This window comes from Coturnix japonica, chromosome 5 (genome assembly GCF_001577835.2).
Source record: "Coturnix japonica isolate 7356 chromosome 5, Coturnix japonica 2.1, whole genome shotgun sequence".
Lineage (NCBI taxonomy): Eukaryota > Metazoa > Chordata > Aves > Galliformes > Phasianidae > Coturnix > Coturnix japonica.
Genome location: NC_029520.1, coordinates 6,941,336 through 6,967,354, shown reverse-complemented (window position 1 = coordinate 6,967,354; position 26,019 = coordinate 6,941,336). Strand labels below are relative to the sequence as shown.

The following is a 26,019-nucleotide window of genomic DNA, read 5'->3' as shown; positions in this document are numbered from 1 at the left end:
GTACTATTGCTAATAGAGTGTCATAATTTAAACTCATTTTCTCTGCCTTTCTACCCATAAATGGGATATCTGATACCTGAAGTGTGGTATTTTTTTTGCTTTTAAATTCTTTTACAGCTGTACTTTCCACTGTAGTTTGTGAATGAATAAGGTTTGTGGATTTACTGTTCCCAAGGGGAACCTGTATTCTTGATCATGTGATATTGTTTAAGATTTGCTTATGTCATATTTGAAGTCCTGACTGACATCTCAAACTTCAATCTCTTGCTTTTTCTAGGGCTACCTCTTGCATCATGAGTTGAAAACACAGTAATAGAATTTTGATGTAATTCAAAGGTCATTTCAAGACTTAATTGGGATTTTTGTTGTGTGAATAGTTACCTCTGGCATTAGGAATTTTTCAGATAATCTAAACTCTGTGAATATAGAGAATGTTTTTCCCCCTTAGATACCATGGTTAGAAGGCAAGGGAGTGCATGGAAGACAGTCTTTCAGACCTCATATATATGATTAAGTGTTGTTGTGGTCTTTATGTGTATCTGCATGTTTTAGTGGAACATCTGAATTTAGAATCTCTTTCCAGAGATGTATTTGCTGTGTTAGTTTTGGGTGAATGACTTTTGGCTTCCTTTCCTTTCCTTTTGGCTTCCTTTGCCTTGGGATACTGCTGTGAGTGTTTTTATGGAGTAATATATTTTTCATGTGCTTTGGTACAGTTGTTGGGGATAAGGCTGTGAAGATCCATAACATTGTTTGTTAGCTTTGTGTTGAAGAACATGGGGCAGGTGCAGCTCGTTCTTTTAGAACACGCAGCTGGAGTTTTCAGAATGTCTTTAGAGGGTGTGGTTGGACAATACTGTCTTCTCAAATCTGAGTCTTTGTTTCAAGAAGTAGGGGATTAGGCCTTGTAAAATGCGAATTAAAAGGCTTTTTAGGGTTTTAGCTTTCTGTGCCACACATTAAAGAAACTGCCCTTTCCTCTTGCTGTAATTTTATGCTGATACTTACATTGGTGCAACTGATTCCTTTTAACTGGAGTCTTTAGAGACTGCATAACACTTTCTGTATTCGGTTTAACGGTTATAAAGAATTGTCCTGGAAGGCAGGAGAGGAGAAATGGGCCAAGCTTGTATTTTCTCTCATGTGAGTGCAAGGCCTCGTGGTTTCCTGGCTGTGTCATCTTTCCCTTGTTTGTAACCCATTGTGGAACAGGAGCTTATTCCTCTTTGCAGGCCAGGCTCCTCACCAATCCATGTTTTGCTGCAGTATCTGTTGCTGGTCTCAGCATGTTAAGACTCTTTTCTCCTTTTTTTCGTTCCTCACTGTTAAATGTCATTCATATCCTCAGATGTGTTTTGTGAGGTAACATGTTTTTTGTGCTCAGGTCATTGTTATGAGGTTTGATGGAACTGTTTGTTTTGAATGTCTCCTGTGCAGTCAAAGCAAACGAGCAACAAAACATTAATATAAGCATAAAACAAATGTTGACAATCTGTTACTGGGTTAAGCTTTTGTTTTTAAGTATTGGATACGGATTATACTCTTTGAACAGGTTTTAGAGTAGTTTTAGTTTGTAAAAGTAATCTTTTTTAATAGAATAGTCTAATTGCTTTCATTCCTAATATTGCAGATTTGAGTATTTAGCTTCAGCTAGTAAATTCACTTAGCTTGTGAACTGGGTGACTGAATACAAAGAGGTAGAAAAACAAAATGTAAATGGCCTGCAAGTTGAATTACGTGCTGAAGGCATCTGTCTGTCCTCATTGAGTATTACTTGCTTAAACAAGTTCGAAACTATAAAACTGAACTTTCATCAGTTGGAAAAAAAAAAAAAAAAAGTGTGCGTGTGTGTATATAAATATATATCGGAGCACTGAAGGGAAATTCATGTTGAAGCTTGTTTAATGAGAGTGGCTCGGCCAGCCTTATTCAGATATTCCCAAGCACTCCCTTGTAACACAGTGTGAAAAACACACTCTACAACTACTGGCCAGAGCTAAACCTGAAAGCTAGAGGCAAGATTAATGGCTGGAATAAGGCAGGGCAGAGCCTCAGCTTCTGCTTACAGTTTTTGCAAGCAGAGAGTACCTATTTCTGAAATAATCATTCATGAAGAATCTTATTCTGGGTCTATTTCTGAAACAAAGTGAATTATTATTTCTGCGAGGATTAAGATGCTGAAATTCAGGATTTAGGATTAAATGATATTAATTCTTAACTTACAGGAATTTAATATTACATGTTAGACGAGCAAGAATTGTGCTGCTCCTTGTGAGTGCAGTGTGCTTGCAGTTGCTAACTTTTTCTTGCCTAAGGAAACTTGACAGCTCAGCGTTGTTTACTACAAACTTGTTACAGCTGTAGTAGGAGTCAGTCTCCATAATGGAGGGTCCCAGTAACAGCGTTGGAACTCTTATTTTCTCAGATACCTTGCAATTATTGTACAGTTTTGAGGAGTGTCACGTATTATGAAATCCTCTGCAGCATCCCAGGAGATCTTTACCAACTTTATGGAGAAGAAAAGCTTAAATGAAATCTCTATATGTCATATTAAATATGGAGGCTGGTTTTGCCCCGTATCTTGTCTAACTGGTAAAGCAAGATTCTTCCTCTTAATTAAGTACAACTGTATTCTCCATTTGCCATGGTGGATATGGGTGTGGATAAGTTTTTTACTGACATGGACTCCAAAAATGGAGGTGCCTAAAGCTACAACTAAGAAGTTGTCTTACTACTCACTGTATTAGTTACTATTGGAAATAGACTAAATGAGAGGTGCAAGACTGTGATCTTTCACATTGTGAAGCCCTTCAAATTCACCAGTTCAGCCTGTATCTGAGAGCCATGTTTGTTCCAGATATCCCCTAAATATTTTTTCAAAGTGTTTCTGCGTTAAGGTGAGCTATTATTTTGGAATATGAATGTTGAGATCTGCACAGTGTTGGGAAGGACTACTGTAGTGCTGACCAGTCTGCACAAAGTAGCCAAACACACCCTATGCTTAAAAGCTTGCTCCTCCATGATGACTGAAGCTTTCCTGATGCATATTTATTGGATCTTGTAATTTTACTCAGAGGGCAGTGAGGCCCCTGGCTCAGATGCCCAGAGCAGCTGTGGATGCTCTGTCCCTGGAGGTCCTCAAGGTGAGGAAGGATGGGGCCCTGAACAGCCCCATCTGGTGGGTGGCAGTCCTGCCTATGGCAGAGTGTTGGAATTGGGTGGGCCATACACTCACTACCTTTGTGTATGAATAGATACTAAGTTTTTGAGGACAGCTTCTGTAAACTCTGTGCTTGCTGTGTACTTCCAAACTTTTTATCTGAAGATTCACAATGTAGCTTCAGTAGCAGCATTTTGCAACTACTTTGCAAGACAAGAAAAGAACTTACAACTTGGGTTTGTAATTAGTGGTCCGTTTCTTTCTTGTTAATTCTTAGTGCATGCTGCTGAGTACTAAGTGACAGGATTCCCCCCACTAGTAGTGAGTGTTTGGAAAAAGCCTTTAGGGATAGGGTGGAATTGCTTTGGTATTGTTGTTTGCTGATTCAGTATGAAATCTTTGACACACTTCTGTAGCTGTAAAAGTAGTTTATAAGTCTCTGTTAAAAAGGTTGAGATGAAGGTAGGTGTTGCCTGCCCTGAGATAACTGAAAGTAGACTCTGTGATCCACCATTCTTTGAAACAGGCCACATATGCTGATGGTGATTTGTTAAAGTTGATGAAGAGGTGAAGGAATGAATTGAAGAGCAGATTCTTTACCTGTCAGCGATATCAAGGCTGGTTGTCTTAAAGGAAGGAACTTAGCAAACTGCAAAATTAGACCTAAACCAGGAGTAACTGGGTGATATTTTCTGGCCTGTTTGAATACTCTTATGTTCCTTGTGCTTAATTGTGCAGGCTTAAAACAAGGTGCACTGAAGAAAATAGAATGCTGCCAGGGCTTAGATCTACTTCGTGCTGTAGAATGAAGTGTCTAATCAGTGACTATTGGCTGTCCAGTGGTTCACCAAGATATGTTTTTGAACTGGGCTTTGCCCTTAGCCTTATGTGCATAACAGTGATGATTTGCATGATTTAGAGAAAATTGAACTTGATAGCAGAGATGGTAATGATTTTGCTAGTTTAAATGGCTTCTGTTGGCTGCATTTAATGAGTTGAGCGTAGGTGCTTCCTGTTTGCCTGCCTTCAACCTCCAGTTCAGTTTGTGTGCTAGAGCTTACAGGCTCTCTTTCCAAAGAGTGCGTGTGAACTTTGGGTATTAATTAGTGTGGTGAAAGGAGGACCTCTGATCTTTCAAGAGGTCAAAGATTCTGCCATGTTTGGGTTTTGGTACTTCTACATTTCTATACCTCAGTAGGAAATGTCTGTCAGAAATCTTACTAAGGGGAAAGAAGAGCTTTAGAAGAGAATGTGGAACTGATGTGTTTCCTTCCCCCTTTTTCTGTTAATTCTGCATTCCTATTGCAAAACTGCCAAATATTGTTCATGTTCATTTATGTTTCCTTGTACTCCAACATGCAGCATTTCCTGAAAGTCCTTAGCAATTAAATGTAGATTTAGTGCTTTGTAGTTAAGGCTCAATGAACACTATGTGTAAATGAGAGCAGGTCAGTCAAGACAGTAACTGGAAACCTGTTTATTGATATTTGGTTTTGCTCTGTGCATTCCTGTTTTACTCTTGGGCATTCGTTTGACTGTGAGTTAGAGTTCTTTTACATATTGCTTTCTGACAAACACTAGAGCTTCCAGCTCCAAAGTGGACTGGAAGCAGTGTGTTTCATTCCAGAGCAGTAAAATTATTAACTGTAAACGTTTTAATTGCACATTTAGAGTGGAGCATCATTAATGACAAAGCCCAGAAAGGTCAATCCATAAAGTGAAAGTCAAGAATATTCGACTGAAAGAGAACTAGAATGATAAAAGAAGCTTAACTTTAATATGTATTGAATTTATTAGTAACTACTCATTAAACTATCTCAGTGTCGGTGGCTGGAATGTGAAAAAATTGTAATTGTTGAAGAAATTTGCACCTGTGTTTTAATAGCGGAGTTTGGTATTTTTTGTGAGCTACTTAAACCTCTTAAGCAAAATGAGGAATAGGAGAGGAGGGTGGATATTTTTAAAGGCGGTGTTTACTGCACTGTTCTTACCGGCAGGCAGGTTCTCTGCCAGTTTGAGAGTGAAAGATCTTTTAAGTTCACTCTCAGGAGTCTGACATAACCATATCTGTGTTTGATGCTTACTCATTGGGTGAAAGTAATCTCATTGGGTGAAAAGCAAATTCTTTTTTTATACATTCTAGGCTAATTTTTGTCTTTCCATTCTAGCATGCCATAGATACTGGAAAGGCTGAAAGTAATCGGATTTATTGGGCTGGATAGGCAAAGCGCTGCTTACGTTGGTTATTGTTTCCTCTGGGGTTTCTGCATTTTCTTGGAAGGCAGGATTTTAATGATCAAAACATGCAAGTGCTTTTGAGTTGTAGCTCTGCTCTTGAATTATTAAATAATCCTGTGAGCTGAAAAAGGTGAACTGGTGTGAGTCAATAGCTACAAAACTTGCTTGCTGGTACTTGACCCCTCCAGATTCTGTTAAACAGTTCTATTAAATGTGTATTTTAAAACCAGTTATGTTGGGATATTGGCCACTGCTGCTGTCTATAACCATTAGTTTTAAAATGAGTTGGCTATTAAATATCCTGTTAAGTGTAGATATTTAGGTTTACTTTGTTGTATTTATGACAGTTCTCATTTCTGTGTGCACAGTGTTTGGAGTAAGCATGGATTGCATGTAATATGAATAACGTCATTGAAACTTGTCACATATTTACCTTGGTTTCTCATCCCTGATGGCCTGGGTTGTTCCCCTGTTGTTCTTACCATATTTTCAGCATATTGGATACTTGTGTAGGTTGTTTGATGTGCAGATTACAGAACAGAATGTTAACAGTAAAACAGAACGTTACTTAAGGATTAAATAGGTAAATATTGCTCACATAGTTGGGGCAGAGATGTTCCTAGAGGTGCAACAGTTGCATCTTCATCCTTGTATTGCCAGAAGATATTTTTTTAATACATAATATTTCCTTGATGAGCTAAAAGCTTTTCTTGCCCTCTTATCCTTAAAGTAAGTTTTATAGTCACCTTGTTACCGTTAATCTTGAATCCTTAGTTGCTTGAGTGGTGTTTGTGTTCTGTGCAAAAATGTCTTATGTTTAAGCAAGTCTCAAGCAACCCTACTGTTCTCTGCAGTTATCATAGAAAGGGCATCCCTGCTGTACAACCCATGTTATATCATCTTTTAAGTAGTCAAATATAAGATCATACATTGCAATTCTACAGGCTTGACAGCTAGATCAGCTGGTGCTACTTGTTGGAAGAATGTCTGTGGTGTTTAGAACTGGGGGGTGAAGGTCAGTTCTTTTTAATGAAGACATATAGAAATGTTGGAATATGTGGATAAAACCCAGAAAATATATTACTGAACAGCAACAGAGCTAATACTTCTGAGTTTAGTTTTCTGCTGAGTTTTCTTTTCTGACATTGAGTGTCGTTTGGTTCAGAAAGTTACTTTTTTGAGTAAGCATTTCAGTTTACTACATGGGTTTTTGCCAGTGCACTCTAAACAACAGAGGATATTTATCTAGTATATTTGGCACACTGTTTCTTGTAGTAAGTGCTCTGTCGGGCTTATTCTGAGTTCCCACTCCTGTCAATTTCAGAGTGGAGTATTTATTATTTTGATTGCAACTGGAAGCAAAGCAGATCTTCAGTTCTGAAACTTTCAAGCTTCTCTTTATGTACAAAGCAATATGGTATTTGGACAAGTAAAAAAGCTGCTTATGAATTTTCTTGTTTCTTGTATTTGCTTCTGTACATTGATTTAGTGCCAGAGAAGGTGAGATAAATCAGAATGTTTTTAGGTCATGAAGTTGCAAAGTTTCCTTTCGAACTGCTTGAGGAAATCACAAATTATCTACTGCTGAAGAGAGTGATTTAAACTAGAAAGGACATGTCTTTTGGCAGCATCAGCTGAAACTGAGGACACTTGAGTGTTCTTTATGGAGCAGCTTATGGGACTCTAAGCAAATACGTTTTGTAAAAACAAACAGCAATGAATGTATTATGCAATGCTAGAAATACGTGTCAGTCTGTTTATGGAGCAGCAGTATAAATTCCCATGTACATTGTTCTTCTTGGGTCGCCTCGCAGTGTGATGGTTCGTGTCAGAATTATGATATATTTGTGCTACAGTTTATATTTGCACAGGAGAATGCAATGGAACAGAACTGTCTGTAATTATTATTTGAAGGGTGAATCAACTTCCTTTGAAACATACACTGCTTTTCTGTAGGCAGAGCTCATTGTTGTCCTCAGCAACATTTTTATTAATGCCATACAGTGATACTAAGTTGAGGACAAGTGGCAAAACAGTGTCTGGCAATCCTTACTGCTTTCAGTGTTCTGTCCTGAAGAACAGAGATAGTCTAGAGGAATGTAGAGCTCACCATGTCAGCCTGATGTCCTTTCTGAGTCTCCATGCTTCTGGATTTTGATGTTGGCACTTGGAGGCATTTTTATTTGTTTGGAAAACGGGGGAAAAGAGCAACCCATAAAGTAAGTTTGTATCAAGCTCTTTTGGAAATACTTTGAGTCTTGTACTTAGTACTTCTAGTACTTCATTACAACTTGAAAACAGTCAGTTGCATAATATACAAAGATAAGTGGGATGGGCCTGTGAAGAACTACACGTTTAGAACCTCGGCTGGGTTTACCTGTGCTTCCATCTGGAGCAAAAGAGATGCATGCTGTCATTTGCTTGGGAGTCGTGGAAAGTCCCACAGAGTTACTGGGGGTGAGCTAATGATGCTCACAAATTCTGACTGGAATATGCATGATAAGTTTTTATTTAGCAGGAGTGGTTATGATGAGGGATTCTCTATCTGTGGTGGTGCTGTTTTCTGTTCATGACAACTTTTAGCACCTGCTGTGTTAGTAATCCTGAAGGAGTTCTCTCTAGGCAATATATCGTGCAAAAGAATTCTTTGTCATGTATGTGTTTTAGATTAAAGCATTCTAAACCAGTCTTTTAATTACTTCAATTAAGACGTTTTTAGGCTGCTTGTTTTAGCTTCCAGTTAGAGTGAATGGACGTACTAGTATAAATAGTTGATGTGTCCTTTTGTTTTCAGCATGGCTTTTTGTCACTTTGAATTTTACTACAAAACAGCTCCATCTTAAGCCTTTACTTGATATGCAGCTGTTGCCAGTTGAGCAGCGTATCTTGCAGAGTTTGGAAAGATTAGAGAAGTAACTTTTATGCAGTGTATTTACACAGCATATTCTTATTGTTACCTTGATTGTCTTAGCAGTGCAACTGTACTTATGGGCTTTCTAACAGACATGATTTATCTTTCTCTTTTATAGAAAGTAGAAAAATAGAGAAGACTAATTAGTTTACTAGCTTTTCTATCTTCTGTAATGTTCACCAGCTACTGAGTTGGCTGATGTGTATTTTCTTATCCTAAGTGACATAGTTAACAAAAGCGGTCTGTTTCATATAGCACTGTCCTCTAAAGTATGACCTCATTCATGTTTAGGCTTACTGCTAATAATTGTTCTTAATGTTTCAGATTACACCTGAAATGTTACCAAACTAAGCTGGAATGGAATTCTCAGCATTTACCGAATGATACTATGTAGTTGTATCTTACATTGTATCCGGATTGTGCTCCTTCAGTTGGTCCAATGCCTTTTATGTTTCTTGTAACATTGTTGCTAGAGAATGGAAATAGTTTAGGATATTGTAGCTATTCCAGTTGCGCAGTAGTATCTCTTTGTATCAGAAAACCCAAACCTTAGAAACAATATGCAAGTGCAATAGAAACAGGCTTTTCTCTTTGTTGAACTGAAGGGAGGTTGTAGTGAGCTGGGGGTTGGCCTCTTCTCTCGTGTAATCGATGATAGAACTAGAGGGAATGGTTTTAAGCTGCGCCAGGGGAGATTCAGGCTGGACATTAGGAAGTATTATTTCTTGGAAAGGGTAGTCAGGCATTGGAATGCACTGCCCAGGGAGGTGGTGGAGTCACCGACCATGGGAGTGTTCAAGAAACGTCTGGATGTTGTGTTGATGAATGTGATCTAGCTGGGAAGTATTGGTGATGGTTGGACTGGATGATCTTCCAAGTCTTTTCCAACTTGATAATTCTGTGATTCTGTGAACAGGGTTACCCTAACTCATGTAATTACCTGGAAAGACAGAAGAAGGTTATCATAGTACCGTTCCAGTGTATTTTATTGTCACTTTATAACTGTTTTAAGCATTGAAACTTAAGCCTGCTTATCGTGACTGTACAAATGTATTGGCTTTAGAAATCTGAAATGAATTCTTTAAGAAATTCCATCAAGTGTTCATATGAATCCACTCTTGCTACATCCTAGGATTTAATGTATTTACATTTGTCTGGTTTATTTCAGGAATTCGCAGCGCTTACAAAAGAGCTAAATGTATGCAGGGAACAGCTGCTTGAAAGGGAAGAAGAAATTGCTGAACTGAAAGCTGAAAGAAATAATACAAGGGTTAGTTCCTTGTCTTCTCTCCAAGATCGTTGGTTTTCTAGCATCCAATGAAATGAAGGGGGGGAAAAAAAAGGATATTGAGTTAGAAAAGCTCAATGCTTTCTTACCTTGCTATTTGCACAGGGGTAATTCTGGGGGTGCAAATGTATGTTAAGAAGGCCTGGAAGCTTATGTATGGCTCCAAATATTGCTGTGCAGAATCAGGAAAAAGGCATTTAAGATCACAGTACTATCTGTTATTCAACTCTCTTCTAGTTACAGATTTGAAAATATATCGTGCTCAAGATTAGAGGAGTTGAGTGGGCAAGCTGTAGTGGTCTTTTCCATCAGATTACACAGATTCTGCCAGCAGAAAGTTAAGGGTATTTCATTTGTATGTCCTTCAGACAAGCATGCTGTTCTTCAGATTAGAGGAAGAACTGGAAAGGGTCAGTTAAGTAGAAACCTGATTTTAAAACTACATAGAGTATAGGGAATTCGTTAGCTCTGATATCACTTCTAGTATGGGTGAAATGAATGAAATGTTAATAAAATGCATCCTTAGACTTGGTATAATTAATGGTTGCTTGAAATTTAGACGTCAAAATGCCATGTTTTTGGAGGCACAGTTTTCTGTAACTCTGTAGAATGGGAATAAAAATTGTTGCTTTTTTTTTTCTTTTTTTGTAGCTGTTACTGGAACATTTGGAGTGTCTCGTCTCCAGGCATGAGCGGTCTCTCAGAATGACTGTCGTGAAGAGACAAGCTCAGTCTCCAGCAGGAGTTTCTAGTGAAGTAGAAGTTCTCAAAGCACTAAAATCTTTATTTGAACACCATAAAGCCCTTGATGAAAAGGTAATAACTATGCTGCTTCATGTTTTCCTTCTTAGTGTAAACCATACAGTTGTATATACTTGTTATATTAAAGTGGAGACCGTACTAAAATACTGTCAATAACTGTGCTCCCAAGATAAGGTGTTATATTGCAGTAAGCTTATTCCATCATTCTGTCAAATGTGCTAATATTGCATCCAAACCATGCTTGGTTTATATATTTGTTGGAGCAAAGCATGTTTGTTTACCTGTATAATATCAGGATTTAGTCTTTTAATTGTGTAATACAACAAGTGGACTAGAGAGAACAGGAGGAAAGAAATCTGCTTACACTGAGCTATTAAATAAAGCTGATTTAAAGGAGCTCCGCCCTTCAGCTGTACCTGATGTTAGAAGCAGGCAATGCAAATGGTGAAACTTATTGTGAATTTTGCTGCCAACTCATAGTTTGCTGAACTACTTTTGTGAATTTGTATATAAAGTCTTGCAGGTTATTTTCAGGAGATATATATCCTTTCTTCCTTGTAGAGAATGAGGAAAAGCACACATGCTTTGTACCTTACAAAAGGGTGGGTAAATTCTGGATTTGCTTAATTCTTGCCTATGTGTACAGGTCATGCTGGAATATAGTATGCTAATGATTGAAAAAAGAAGAAAAAACTAGATTGTGAGACACTCGTTTATCTAGATATAATTCTTTTTGGTAGTTCCTGTTGTAATTACTAGTGGCTTGAGATTAAGCTGATCTCTGAATGTAGTGAAAATAAAGCACTGTTTGTAACCCGAGAGTGTGTGACAGAATGACAGTGTGTGAACTTGATTTCCTTATTTCAAATAGTTGATATCACTGAAATGACTCTTTCAGGTAAGAGAGAGGTTACGAGTAGCACTTGAAAGATGTAGCTTATTGGAGGAAGAACTAGGTACTACACATAAAGAGGTAAGTTTCTTTTAAAAGTATTCTTCAGGTGTGCACTGTGTTTAATCAATACTTGTCATTTATTCAGTTATTAAAGATTTTCTTTCAATTTTGTGCTTTTAATTTTTACCAAGTGGAGTTGACTGTAGTTTTTAATTCTGTAACTATGAAAGAGCAGAAGGGGAGAGAGGGGGGAAAAAAAAAAGAAAATCAAACTTGAGAAAAACAAACAAAATAGTTTCTGTGGTTTTAGAACAGCTGCTGTTGGGGAGCAGTGGCATATTTTTTGAGTACTTGTGACATATTTTCTTAATACATACCTTGCAGTGAAATCAGTAACTTTGTTTTGCTCCTTTGCTTTTGCAGCTGTTCTTTATATTGCTATTGAGATGGAAATTAAACTTGAAACTTACATAAGCTTTTGTTTTCTTTTAGTTAATGATTCTGAAAGAGCAAAATAATCAGAAAAAAACGCTTCCAGATGGGATGCTGGATATAAATCACGAACAAGAAAATACACCAACTACAAATGGGAAGGTAAGGGCTATTTGCTTTAAGCTGTCTGATTATTTTTATTATTATGTTAAGATTAGCCAGAATATTTTAATTGCAAACCATAATAGAAGATTATGAGTGAAGATTTAATCAAAAAGCCTGTTTAGGTTTTTGCAGTTTATCTCATAATAGAATTATTTCAGGGGTGGGATGTGAACTTAACTGTTCTTTTTCAAATTTCTATGTGATATGTAATTATTTTTCTCTCCTTAATAGCGATCTTCTGATGGTTCTTTGTGCCATGATGAAAATCTTGCTAAAGTGATTGAACTCCAAGACATCATAGATAAGCAAAACAAGGAACAGACACAAATGAAAGAACGCCTTACTGCTTTGTCTAGTAGAGTAGCAGAGCTAGAAGAAGATCTGGACACAGCTAGAAAAGACTTAATCAAGTCTGAAGAAATGAACACAAAATTGCAGAGAGATGTACGAGAGGTGAGGAATAAACTTTCAAAATTGGGGTAGTCATAATTGTAATTGCTTTATAAAATTCGTTATTGGTGCTCAGTTCATCCTTAATGTTGGTTGGTTTAAAGGTAAGGCATAATTGCTTACAGCACGATGGTCTTTTTTTGTTTAAAAGACCTGTACCTTAAAATTTGTCTTCTGAACTCTGGAAGAGATGTATCCTTTCTAAACTGAAAGACACCTTTAGTTCATGGAACACTTGGACCTTAACGTAAAAATTAGTGATCTTAAACATTCTGTTAAAAACAAGAGAGGCTTTGAACTCATTAGCTGAAGTTATGATTTATGCTCACATTTGTGTGCTCCCCAGTTTGATTAGTAAATAATTATCTCCAATATTAAAGACTAAGTTCTGTCTTGTGTTTTGGGTAGACTATGGCCCAAAAGGAGGACATGGAAGAGAGAATTACAACTCTTGAAAAACGCTACCTCGCTGCACAACGTGAAGCTACATCTGTGCATGACCTCAATGATAAACTTGAAAATGAAATAGCCACTAAAGACTCCATGCATCGACAGGTTGTAATTTCCTCAGTACATTTTGTTCAGCATAATGCTAATGGAAATAATGTTTGTACTATTCTAAAGCATTTCAATTTGCTTTTAGGAAAACAAATATTTATAGTGTGCTGTTGTTGATAATTATTTTTTGGGAGGGGAGTGTATTGTACGGAGTTTTATCCTGGAAATGAAGATGAGATATACTGGGGAAGAAATGATTTTTAGGGTATTTCAATGGATTGATTGTGTCAAAGGGCGGGGTTTTGTCCTTTATTTAGTCAATGGCTTTCTAACTGAAGGAAGCCAGGCAATGCTTACTTAATTATTGTTCGTAATTTTTTTTTGTAAGTTTTGTACACACTTATGTTTTAATACAAATTTTCTGATGACGTGCTTAGTGTTATTTAAAATACAGAGTAATTTGTTCTTGATACAACTCGCTTTTAGCAGAGCCTTGACGTTGGAAGTTTGTAACATTTTCTATATAGATCCTGTACCATTACTATATTCCGTGATAGAGTTGCTTTTGGAATCCATGCAAAAAATAATTGCAATAAATAAAAGAAAAAGGCTTTCATATGTTGAAAGGGAAGATGCCTTGTCTTTGTTCATGAAACCAGTTTTGGATAGTTTGTTGTCCTTAGTTCTAGTAAAGTCAGTAAACTGTCCCTTTAACTTTATCTTTGATCAAAATTGTTTCCCATTTTAACACTAAAAATTGCTGATTATTATCCTTTATAGAGTGAAGATAAGAACAGGCAATTGCAAGAACGGCTTGAACTAGCTGAGCAAAAGCTGCAGCAGACTTTGAGAAAAGCTGAAACTTTACCAGAGGTAGAAGCTGAGCTGGCACAGAGAGTTGCAGCACTTACAAAGGTGAGATAACTGGGACAGTGTTATCTCTGCAAGTGTCTCACTATAAAAAATCTGTTCTTACTGTTGTTTTTGTTGGTCTGTTTTAGTTTTTCCCCAACCAGTTCAGAGATTATCTCCGTTTTCTTCTCATCTCTTGAAACACACTGTGATTTGTCCTGTTCTTTTAATTTCTCTCTGGAGTTTGAGTTTTTCTTCTTAACTCTGTTGCACTACAAAAGGGCTTTTTAAAGCTACTACTTTGTTGGGTTTTATTACAGTTCTTTCAGTAATAGGCATTAAAATATTGTTTTAAAGTAGCAATTTTTGAAGGGGAAGTACAGTTTTCTTCGACTGTTAACCAAGTCAGACATGTAGGATGAGAGAAGTAATGGGTAGTCAGTAGTACAGAGATTTTTAGAGGACTACAAACGGAATAGTGAAATCTTAAGTAATATATGTGTTAACTATAAATGAACCTTTTTGTATGCGTGTCTCTTTGAAGTCTTAGTTTCTTTTCTTTCCCTGTTATCTTTTCCATCCCTTACTGGCTCTGTAGTCTGACCTTTTGTCTCCTGGGAACTCTGCTGCTAAAGATGCTAAAGTGTTGGAACTTACCACCAAACTTAGGAAGGTAGAATTTGTATATCAGTCTTCATTTCTGCTTGCTGCTTTCTGCTTTGTCATGATCTACAACAAAAAACCAGTGTCTGAGCTAGTGAGGAGAAGTTGAGAATGCATTTAGTTTTGGTTTTTTGTGGGGTTTTTTTTTTGTTGTTTTTTTTTTTTTTTTTGGTTGGCTTTTGGGAAACTTAAAATGAAAATCTGCTGTTACAAAATCATTTGCAAATGAGAGTTGATTCATAGGATCTAGTGATGAGAGGCTTTGCAAACTCTCACACCAGGTACTCTTAGTGACAGGAAGGCATCCGTTCTGCATTGTATATTACCATAAATGGCAGTTACACAAAGCATGTTAGATATACAGTCATTCTTCAGTATTTTTATGCTTTTTGGAAGTTTTTTTATTAAAAAATTCTGATTTTGTTTTTTAAATTGACAGGCTGAAGAGAGGCATGGCAATATAGAAGAGCGACTGAGACAGATGGAAGCACAGTTAGAAGAAAAGAATCAAGAACTGCAGAGGGTACGATACATATTTTTGGCACAGAAACAAAGCTGAAAGTCTGATTCTCTTCATGTTTTTCTGTCATTCAGCAAAGCTAGTTTTGTTTCTGCTCTAAAATAAACCATTGTTCAGGCTGACTTGTAGTTGGGAGATCTGAACCACTTTGTATGGTTAACTTTCAGTCTCAAAGAACAGGTGAAAGTCTCTGATCAATTTGAATGAAGCTTGGAGTTACCTCATTGCTAATTATACTTTCTGATGAGCAGATCAGAAACCTTCCTGAAGTAACTGAGCATGCAAAAAATGATTTATAGGTTATGAATAATTAATTGCTTTTGAAATCTGGTTTGCTTTGAAGTGTAAGCTCAGACTTTCAAACTTCTTATCTTGAATGATCATTGCAATCTTGTGTCCCTTATACTCCCTTGCAGAATCTTGGAGGTACACACAGTATTTCTTATCCCTTTGGAAAATTAATTTATATTAAAGGAAAATGTAGATTAAGGAAAGCATACTGCTTTACAACCTGGCAATATTATAGACATTGTAAATTCCAAGTTATTTCAGTAACTTTGTCATAAGAATTTTAATTTTTGTCGTTTATCTTAGGCTCGGCAGAGAGAGAAGATGAATGAAGAGCATAATAAACGCTTGTCAGAAACAGTGGATAAGCTACTCTCCGAATCTAATGAAAGGCTTCAGCTTCATCTCAAGGAAAGGATGGCTGCCTTGGAAGATAAGGTAACCTTAAGTCACATTCCAGCATGTTTGTTGATTAGATAATTCTGTAGTAAGTTCTGTATTTTGTAATGTGAAGTATATTCTTAACATGTCTTTTTTTGGGGGGCGGGAAGGAGGTATGCAGGATTGAGATCACATCTGTTAGGATGCTTTATTCTTTCTTAGTTGACTGGTATGGACTGCATAAATAGGCTTTTCCAGGGTAATACAGGAAGTTGGAGGAATTAGGACTTGAACTGTGACCCTTTCAGTTCAGATTCTTTTTATTTCCCACAGCTTTTGTCTTTGGTTTTTCAAAATCATTGTGAGATTCTTGCAAGCAGAGACAATCATGTGGCTTTGTTTTTTTGTTTCCCCAGATGGACAGGTTATACAAATATAATGGAACTATTCCTTGTGTTGTCAGTGCACGTGTCAGAGCCTTCTCCTGTATTTAATTCCTCTTTAAAATTTCTATGTATTTACCTTAGATTTCTTTCTGCTTTTGGAGCTAGGTCCTTAAGGATTTTCTTTCATGCCTGTCTTTTAAAAAAAAACAACAAACAAGTGTCTTTTACCAGTAGTACTTCGTTGCTAAATTGCTTTGTCTTGGGTTAGTAAACAGTTAGTTTCTTGTAGGAGGCTGAGGTGACCATCTGGAGAAATGCCTCAGTAAAAGCTGAGTGGCTTACAGTGTTGTATTCAGGCTTCAATGTGTGTTTACTTTCTCATGGATTCATGTTAACTCAGTTCTTATCCCTAAACCTTTGGGTATTTTGAGAGTTGTAGAACTGCCTACTCCTCAGTTCATTAGAAATTCAGCTTTTTCTTTTTCCTTCTTTTGCATTCTCGGGGGTAAGAAAAATCAAGTACTGTAGTACAAATGTAGGCACTACTGGTTCTGGTCTTCTGGGTTAATGGTGAAGATGCTTCCTGTGTGATCATAGAATGATTTGAATTGAAAGGGAATTTACTTGTCCTTGCCATGGACAGGGAAGTCAGTTGTCTGACATGTAAGTCTGCAAACTTTTCATTCTAGCTTTTAAGATCACTATTTTCAAGATCACCAGCTGCTCCCAGTACTTCTGACTCTTGTTATGGGCCTTACTGTTAAGGTTGCTCTGACAGTTTTCATACATTTGATTTCTGAGAAGCAGCTGATGGCTTTTTTTTTTTTTTTTATGGTCAGTGTTGGGAGGGATGTGTTAGAGTTAACTTGAAACCGCTCTTTACTCCTCAAACCTGGACTGCATTCATGAATAATGAGAAAATTTAGCTGTCCCTCACTGTCAGCAACAGCTTCTAGAAAAGTATTGCCGCAACTCATTCTTCTGTGATAAATTGGAAAGAAACACGCATATAAAAATTTGAGTACTTTCCTTCTAATCATTGAAGCTGTTTTCCCAGAATGATTTGTTTGTTCACTTACGAAAGCTTATGACATGTTTAAAATGCAAATAGTGGTATTACTCATCTCAAGGAAATGCGTTTAGCAGAACTTTTTGGCAACTTTGAAAAGCAAAGAATACATGAGGTGGTTATAAATTTAGTATTAGAAGGGGGAGTTTTTTGACTTTGGTTTAAAATCATTTACTGTGGTCATGTTAGTTTAAAATCTTTTTGATTGTTGTAGCTCTCGGGTGATTCTTAATTTGAATTTGGGAACTACTTTCAACAGATTGTAGTAGTTGTAAGTGTCTTTACTGGAGCTATTTAAAAGTTGCAACATAATTGTGAAGAAAACAGCTCTTGCGTTATAGTAATTTTGTTAATCAGACAAGTGAAAACAAAATGAAAATTCAGTGATGATAGCCAGTAGTACCTTATTAACCAAAACACTGAACAAATTTAAAGTTCTTTAGCTGCATAGTTATTATTTGGTGTCTTTCTTTCTTGATCAAATAAGGTATTTGTATTGAATTGGATATAGAGTTTCTGCTGTTAGTAAATCCATTGTTTACAGGGCTGCATATGTAAAAGGATATGCTTTCAGATGTGATCAAAGTGAAACAGCAGGAGCAGTAAGCTGTCTGGTAAATTAAAATACATCTGTAGAATATGACCAAAGTTTGTTAGTAGCTCTTACTGGTTATGGTTTAGGAGTGGTAAGCTTTTATAAATAACTTGTGATATGTTTTGTTTTAGAATTCACTTCTTCGAGAAATTGAAAATGCAAAAAAACAAATAGAGGAACTTCAACATGAGAAGGTATAATATGTATTTCTGCAATGTTACATTGGAAAATAATTGCTGTGTTGCCTCATAGCAGAAGCAGATTTGGCTTACCCCTTAAAGCTCAATATTATTAACACTATTTAGTCCAAAAATACCAATTTTGTGGGCTGGTGTGCTTTATTTTATATTAGTTTGCTTCAGTTTTGTGATGTTTTTATAGATAATATTTTTTTTCTCAGATGTAACATATATATATATATATATATATATATATATATATATATATGTAAAGTGTATAACAAATACATGCAAAGAATATGCATGGATATATTAGCAATTTGCTGAAGTTTAAAAGATTACATAGCATTTTATTTTTTTTTATTGTTTATACGTAAAACTATGAACAGTAAGAGAAAAAAAAAGAAATACTTTAACAGTTGGTATTTTCCCCTGGATGTATACTTGAAGCAGTGGATGTTGTAAGATGCCTGTTTGATAAAGCTGTCTTAAAATTCTGAGAGAGATGTTTATTAGACTTAGTTTTCAATAGTGACTGGCCCTGTAACTGGCAAATTCACTTCTTGAATAATAGCATTGGGGCCTTTCATTTCGCTTCCTTAAGCAGTGATGATTCATTTTATGATCACCTTGTTCTGAAATAATACTATTGCTTATTAAATCACAGGCGTACTGCATTTTCCCAAATCATTTTAGTAAGTAGCTAGGCCAAACTATTAGGGGCTGTGATTTTTGTAATAAAATGAAGAATATATTCAGAATACTTTATGGGATGTGCTTTGAATTTTTATGTAGGCCACTAGTTTTCACACAAGGCACAGATGTTTATCATCAGCCACTTTTCATAGTCTTTTATTGTTTTCTCATTTATTGCTTTGCTTTGTTCAATTCCAAGTTTTTGCAGCATTTATGGGTGCTAGAGTTAAACGTGGATGCTTTTAGGACTTGTTTTTCACATTGTAGAGAACCAAGAGTTATCCTTGGGGGCCCTTTTGTTATGGTGCTGCACTGTGTAGCAGTAATCATTTTGGTTATGTGTTGTTCAAGGCTGTTTTAAATCTGGTTACATTTGAGTTTCGTAACAATTAGATCAATGGACTAAGTATTAGCTTATAGATTTAGGATATGAGGCTGAATTTTTTAATGTATATTGTTACATATTTTCTATCTTTATAGGATAAACTTGTCTTAAATATTGAAGCATTAAGGGCTGAAAATGACCAAGTGAGACTGAGAGCCACGTCTCTTCATCATAGGTACGAGCACTTAATTGTAGTTCAATTATTTTTTTTCTAATTTCCTGAAAGGAAAAAAAAAAAAATCCATCCTTTACCTATTATAAATGAAAACACTTCAGTTGTAGCTATAAAACATACTTTATAGAGCAGATAATGCAGCTAATACACCACTTCAAAAAAGAAAAAAAAAGGCTTTACAAAGCCTGGGTACAATAAAAATCGTTGGGGTGGGTTTCTTAGTTTGTTTCACTCTTCTCCTCATCTTGCTAATGGTAGTGTTTCTTCCTGTCTTAGCCGACCAGATTTCAGATACCCTATGACATCTTCATCTGTGGCTGACAGTCATGCAGACTCTTATGGCACCTCTTCTGTGCTGAGGCGTCCTCAGAAAGGCCGTTTGGCAGCTCTCAGAGATGAGCCTTCAAAGGTAATAGAACTCTGAAAGGAAGTGACAGCAATCGAGTATTTGGCAACAGATTAAATGAGTTGAAGTTAACCTGTTGCAAGGAGTTGGTGGAATAGGATTACACAACATTAAAAGGGCTGGATCTTTTATATGGAAATATGTTTTATTATGTGCTTGCTTTTAGTGAAGCAGAATATCTAATACACAGCTACTAGGCTGTATAATTTTATTTCAGACTGCAATTTTAGGGCTGTAAAGTCCAATTTGCTTTAAGTATGATAAATCTGTGCAATATAATATGAAAGAGTCTTTCCTTTGTGTGTCTGCACTTTAGATTTCAACTTTGGTTCACTAATCTAACATTCACCGTCCTACAACCAAGTCTTGCAAGTTCTCCTTTTACATAAAGCTGATTTGAACGTTTTCATTGTGTTTGTTAGCAAAAATCTGTTGAGGAAGTATATAGCCAAGATAATGGTGTTTTAACTATTGGGTCTGGCTGTTTTAAAACTGTACTTATCCATAAGAGGCCAAGTATCTGCATCATAGCTTTTTGTTTTATGTTTCTCTGAATATCACTGTCTTTATAGATGCATTCCTCAAGCAAGTGGACTTTAAAAAAAAAAAAAAAAAAGGAAATTTAAACACCTTGAAAAATAGTAGTGTATTGGCAGTAACTATGCTGGTACTAACAAGAATAGCAATTACAAGGAAAATGGTGGAAATACAGAAGGTATAAGGAAAAGGGAACTCACCAGAGCTGAGGTGATCCTCCCTGGTGAGCGATCTCCAAGAGATGCTGCCTCAGTGAGGGTCAGCCCTTAAATGAGGTCTCAGAGGAGGTGGAGTCGAACTCCACCCCTCCAGGGAGCACAGCTACATAACTTTCACCTGTGCTCCCACAGCTGACCCCACACTTGCCTCAGCTGATTAATCAGTGGTTCACACTGTGATCTCCCATACAAGTAGAAATATCACTTTTCATATCTGAGATTTTGTTTTTAATTCTCTTTTAACAGGTTCAAACTCTGAATGAGCAGGACTGGGAGCGAGCTCAGCAAGCAAGTGTATTGGCAAATGTGGCACAAGCATTTGAAAGCGATGTCGATGTGTCTGATGGTGAGGATGACAGAGAGACTATTTTCAGTTCAGTTGATCTGCTGTCACCAAGTGGTCAGGCTGATGCTCAGACTTTGGCCATGATGCTTCAGGAGCAGCTGGATGCAATTAACAAAGAGATTAGGTATGGCATATTTGCTGCTACATTTTTACTGAAAAATTATGTGTGACAGAAGAATTCCTTTTTATACAGTTACTCACAGAATTGTTTGCTCATTCACTTTCCTTTGAGGGACTGGGAGAGTGGGAATTGATGAACAAACAAAAAAAAGCATGGAGTGCATTTGACTTAAGTATTCCTTTCAGGTCTTCGGTCTCATTTGTGGAAGGGATTGTATTGCCAGTTGGGCAAAAACCCCTGCATGGTGGTAATAGTTGTAGTATTTACAACCTCTTTTCAGATTGGATTACCAAATTTTCAGTGCAGTTGTTTTGTCTGTCAAGTGCCGCTGCTTTTCAAAATGCTTGAGTGGGCCGTTCTCATTATATGGTACTTGTATGAATGCTATGTTCCTTTGGAACCCTTTTTTCTTTTAGGCTTATACAGGAAGAAAAGGAAAACACAGAACAGCGTGCAGAGGAAATTGAAAGCAGAGTGGGTAGTGGGAGTTTGGATGCCCACGGACGATTCCGATCCATGAGCTCCATTCCTCCTCCCTACGCAAGTGGTTCCCTTGCTGGTTCTTCCCCACCTGGCAGTGGTCGCTCCACCCCAAGGCGGATTCCGCATAGTCCAGCTAGGGAAGTGGACAGACTAGGTATCATGACACTGGTAAGTATTCACTAACTTTATTTTTCCAAGGTGACTGTTCCTTTTCTGTAGGAAATGCATTTGATTCTCCCCTTCCTCTGCTTCTTACTTAACTCTATTTGTCCTTTCTCTTTTTATTTCTGCTGTGTCCTTTCAACTTCTGTAATAATGATAATGAATGATTTTAAAAAAAAACAACAAACCCCAACAAAACATTGAGAACTCAATTCTACTGGTCAGCATCTCACACTGAAGTATTCCTTTTGCTATGATTTTTCTTTGTTACTCTTCCTGGAAGAAATGAATGTATTCTTTTTAACCCTCACTCCAGCAACTAGTTACTGTCTGTTTTAAACTTTACTTTTAGCCATCTTTTTTTTTTTTTTTTTTTTTTTTTTTAAAGCTAAATATTCAACTAAAGCTTAATTTGCACATCTTACTTACATCTTGAAGTTTGCACGATGTCACAGCTGTGATAGCATTGAGTGCTGGTTCCCTTTTCTTAGCCTATTAAACATGTTGGTAAATATGTTAGACTTAGAGGCTGGTGTAGTGGCAGCTTGGTCTTTGCAGTTCAGTGAACAGAGAAGGATGGATATACATTCTTTTGACCCTCCTACAACTACTTAGGGAAATTAATCCTTCTAGGAGGTGCTTGATGCAATAAGCCTACCTGTTAAAAAAAGAAAAAGACCAGTTTTCCACCTTTATGTTTATATGACTTTTAGACAAGTCTGTCTCCTTAATATACTCCTCAGTGAAACATGTTCCATATGTCAGAATTAAAAGAATACTTCTCTCTATAAACATTACTTTGTCTCCAGATTTGGAACCAGTACTTAATAGTTTTATGTGCAATATAATGGTTACTACATTTTGTCTTGGATTATTGCACTTGTCTCATGTCTGTAAGACTCAGTGGACAAGGCATGCTAACCAACACAGCAATGGCAGGTAGACTGCAACAGATTGATATATCTAATCTAGGTCTTTGCTAGGAGTTTAAAAAGGAGTACTTCTGCCACCTATTTTTCCAGCTTTTTGAAATGAATATGTAATAATTCTGTGTGTAACGCAAGGTTTTTTTCCATTAAAAAGGATCATTTGCCATTCTTGTATTTTAAAAAAAAACCACAACAACAGAGATTGTTATAACAGCTCAGATTAAGAATCCAGAGTCAAGCACATCTTTATTTTGTGTAGATTAAGGTGTTTCAAGCGCTGGAGTGCTTTATATCTCACAATAAAAAGTAGTTACCTAACTCCTGAGTACCTCTTTTAAAAGAAAAAACAGGTATAAAATAAAATAGCCATGTTTATGAAAATGAGATCAGAAGAATATTTTATCTTAATACATAATGCAGATGGGGGTACAAATTAAATTGCAATGGTATATTTGTTTTCATACTTTGGAACTGATTTATGAAAGTCTTTATTAAAGCATGTAGACAATAAGCAATGTTTCTAGAAATACTGAACAAAAGATTCCAGAAACTTTTGGAGAGGCTATTGGGAATTATCAGACAGGATGAGTTTTTACTGCATTAGTTTTGAGTATGATTGGCATCGTTAGCTTAATTAAGTAACTAAAGCAGTGTTTGGTAGTACAGTTAGCTAAAAACCCTTCATCTAGTTTAAAAGCTATCAGCTTAATTCTGAAGCTTATGTAGCTCTTTTCAGCAATTTGCATGGATCTCTTTCATTCTACATTGCAATCATTTTCAGATTTTTGTTCTGTTAAATTTAATAGAGGAAAGAGCCAGAAAATTGGGTATGAATCTGATGTTATTTCTCTCAGAACTTTTCTTATTTAGCTGATTCCCTACAGTCATAATACAATAACAAAACTTATTAATTTTGTGTAGTTTGCATCCATTCTAGTTGGAAGACGATTAGAAGTTGGTACTGATTTTAAAAACACCAACAGCAAAACAGCAAAATATATGAAGGCTGTTGACTATTTTACTGACTTCATTTTTGGTTTACAGTCTTTGAAATAATAAGTAGCCAAATACAATGATGGCAAATATCAGGTTATTCAGGCTAATAATAAGTTGTTCACCTAACTCAAGGTTGCTATCCCGATCCATGTGGTGGCAGAATTGAGAAGTATATAAGAAGTGAAATCCAGTGGGTGTTGGAGTGGATGGAAGATTAGGTAAAACTAGTAGCAGAATCTGAATTAAGCATTCCAGCACATTAAACTTTTTAAAAGGAGCAGTGTTATTGTGTCAAAATGAGCCATTGTTGGCACTCTTTCACAGTTATTGAAGTATGACTGGTTTTTATGGTGTATAGCACAAATGCAGAATTGGCTAAGGTGCTTGAAATAATGCTGCTGAGTTAAGTTCTGTGCCTGCTATTGTTATGTGTAGCTCATGTTGTTCAGGGGGAGAAGGAGAGTCCTTGACATAAGACTGGAAATCCTCTCTGTTTTAGAAGCAACAACTCATGCCCCATAATGCTCTACTGTTTCTCTTACTGAAGATAAATTGCGCATCTTGTGTGCTGGTTTCACGTATAGTACCACTATATCAGCTATAAATTTTGATTATTTTTCTTCCTTTTCTGTCTTCAGGCACACATTTTTAAATGCTTCTGTGATTTGAAGAGTGCTTCATTCTCTTTATGGTTTCTCTGTGCAGTTGCTGTAGTTGTTTCAATTCTTCCTAATATATTTTGTCTATGGTAGTTATTTCAGCTTATGCTACAGTTTACAATAAATATGGCTTTTCCAAATTTTCTTTGCACGCATCTTTCAGCCTAGTGATTTAAGGAAACACCGTAGAAAGGTAAAGTCTTTATTTACTGCTGTGCCCCTTCGTTTTCGTATTCTTCTCTCAACTTGTTAAAGGATACCAGACGCATATGAGAGAATTTGCTGGTTATCTGTATAATAGAGATTATATGTTCTTTGATATTAAGTGTGAAGTGGCTTTTCTTAATAGAAGTGTGGGTTTGGTCGTTTGTTTTTGAGGATTTTTTTGCTGCTACGTGGTACAGCTGTGTTCTGTTTGTAATTGCTGTTTTGCAATCTTAGTGAAACAGCATTTAATTTCAAGGCTCTATTAATACATACGCAAATAAATTGTAATTTCTGTTCTTCAAACAGAAGATCAGCCATGGCCACAGGTACATAGAAACTGACTTTATAGAATTGGTAGTTTTGCTAATGCTTATCTAAACATGACAGTGAGAACTGCTTTTCCCAGAACTTATTTGTTAGTATTTGCAGTTTGCTTAAACTGAAGCCAGCTATGTTGGTTTCACGGAGCTGATGACGTTACTTTAGTTGATAGATCTGTGAATGAACAAAAGGTGGCTACTTGCTCATTTCACTAGCAAGAATGAAATGTGGAATTTTGTCAATGAAGGTTAAAAAAGAAAATAATTCAGAAGTTCAGGTAACTGCAGAACAGTAAGGGCAAGACTAACTCTTTAACTTCGAAATTATTGTCTTTTCTTTTAATGTTTTTTGTGTTGTTAACATTGCTTTCATGTTTCTGGTGTATTCCAACCAAACACTTAAGTTTTGTTTTCTATTAGTCTCCAGCTTCTAGAGAAGAGGTACGAGATGATAAAGCGACAATAAAATGTGAGACGTCCCCACCTTCTTCTCCTCGTTCTTTGCGTTTAGACAGAGTCCAAAAAGGAGCTTTGCATACGGTGAGCCACGAAGATATCAGGGACATAAGAAAGTAAGTAGCTATGAATAAGTCAGGTCTACTAGTAATGTTGGTTGCTATTTCACATCATCGGAGTAAAAATTCTTCCAGGATGAGCGGCTTTGCAATTTTAGATTTTAATCTAGGTATTGAAATGTCCCTAAATAGGAAGGACTAAGACTGCATAAATGAGTGTTGAATAAATAGTACACATTTTCATGATTGGAAATGTCTTTGTGAATGATCCCTTTAGCATCAGGTCTGCATTAGTTGTTTGCTTGACATCCTCTTTCACAGATTGCAGTTTATTTATAAATAAGAAAGTTGAAAAATTAACTTGTTAGTGTGTAGTTTTTCAAGCGTTTCAAACTTGCATTGTCTGCTTAATTTGTAAGGAAATTTTATGGACAGTTTTGGCTTTTTTGAATTGCACTTTAAACACCTTAATTCCTCAATAAGTTCCTTTCTATAATATATAAATTCCCTACCCCTTCTATTCTTTCCCTTGTTTTTCTGTTTAATGGCTGAATGTTTTTCTCTGTTTATTTTAGTATATCTATTTCTTCTCATGATATTCAGCAAATCTGAAATTAAATGTTACTAGTAAGCTACTAATCTTTTGTTAAATTTAATTGAAACCAGAAGTTGTCTTTCACTTTGTAATGACAGTGAATGCGTACGTAAACCAGTTTGACACCTTTTTTCTTTGTTTTGTTTTTGTGAAAGTTCAACCAGCTCACAAGATGGTCAAACAAGTAATCCTAGTAGCAGCAATAGTAGCCAAGATTCCCTTCATAAAGCCCCCAAAAAGAAGGGGATTAAATCCTCTATTGGCCGCTTGTTTGGCAAGAAAGAAAAGGGACGACCTGGACAAGCAAGCAAGGAAGCATTAGGACAAGGTTGGCTTGCCTTTCTTTTTCTTCAGTGAAAGACTGAATTTTAGGATGTATGTGCTAGTAGTATTTATATTTGACAGAGTGTTTAGTTGCCTGTGCATGTGTTTTATCAAACTAGACATAATCTTTTGGCATGTCTTTTTATGTGCAAGCTTCAGGTATTGCTGTTTTTTGGTATGCCTTTTTCTTTTGTGAAAGCATAGTTCTGTGCT

The 26,019-nt window shown here is 36.4% G+C and overlaps 1 protein-coding gene across 12 annotated transcripts in view; it reads left to right on the top strand.

Moving 5' to 3' along the window:
- PPFIA1 (PTPRF interacting protein alpha 1) overlaps positions 1 to 26,019 on the top strand; it is a 54,042-nt gene that overhangs the window by 10,553 nt on the left and 17,470 nt on the right. For 6 of the 12 annotated variants that reach the window (XM_032445206.1, XM_032445205.1, XM_032445202.1 and 3 more), the window contains 18 exons: positions 9,478 to 9,579; positions 10,249 to 10,413; positions 11,258 to 11,332; positions 11,747 to 11,848; positions 12,083 to 12,304; positions 12,710 to 12,856; positions 13,580 to 13,714; positions 14,250 to 14,324; positions 14,754 to 14,837; positions 15,429 to 15,560; positions 17,685 to 17,747; positions 18,909 to 18,988; positions 19,265 to 19,397; positions 20,396 to 20,619; positions 21,033 to 21,267; positions 24,009 to 24,038; positions 24,793 to 24,944; positions 25,638 to 25,810. In XM_032445206.1, coding sequence (XP_032301097.1) covers positions 9,478 to 9,579; positions 10,249 to 10,413; positions 11,258 to 11,332; positions 11,747 to 11,848; positions 12,083 to 12,304; positions 12,710 to 12,856; positions 13,580 to 13,714; positions 14,250 to 14,324; positions 14,754 to 14,837; positions 15,429 to 15,560; positions 17,685 to 17,747; positions 18,909 to 18,988; positions 19,265 to 19,397; positions 20,396 to 20,619; positions 21,033 to 21,267; positions 24,009 to 24,038; positions 24,793 to 24,944; positions 25,638 to 25,810 — 2,329 coding nt within the window. The remainder of the gene's footprint in view (positions 1 to 9,477; positions 9,580 to 10,248; positions 10,414 to 11,257; positions 11,333 to 11,746; positions 11,849 to 12,082; positions 12,305 to 12,709; positions 12,857 to 13,579; positions 13,715 to 14,249; positions 14,325 to 14,753; positions 14,838 to 15,428; positions 15,561 to 17,684; positions 17,748 to 18,908; positions 18,989 to 19,264; positions 19,398 to 20,395; positions 20,620 to 21,032; positions 21,268 to 24,008; positions 24,039 to 24,792; positions 24,945 to 25,637; positions 25,811 to 26,019) is intronic. The other 6 variants (XM_015863674.2, XM_015863672.2, XM_032445207.1 and 3 more) reach the window with 3 other exon arrangements.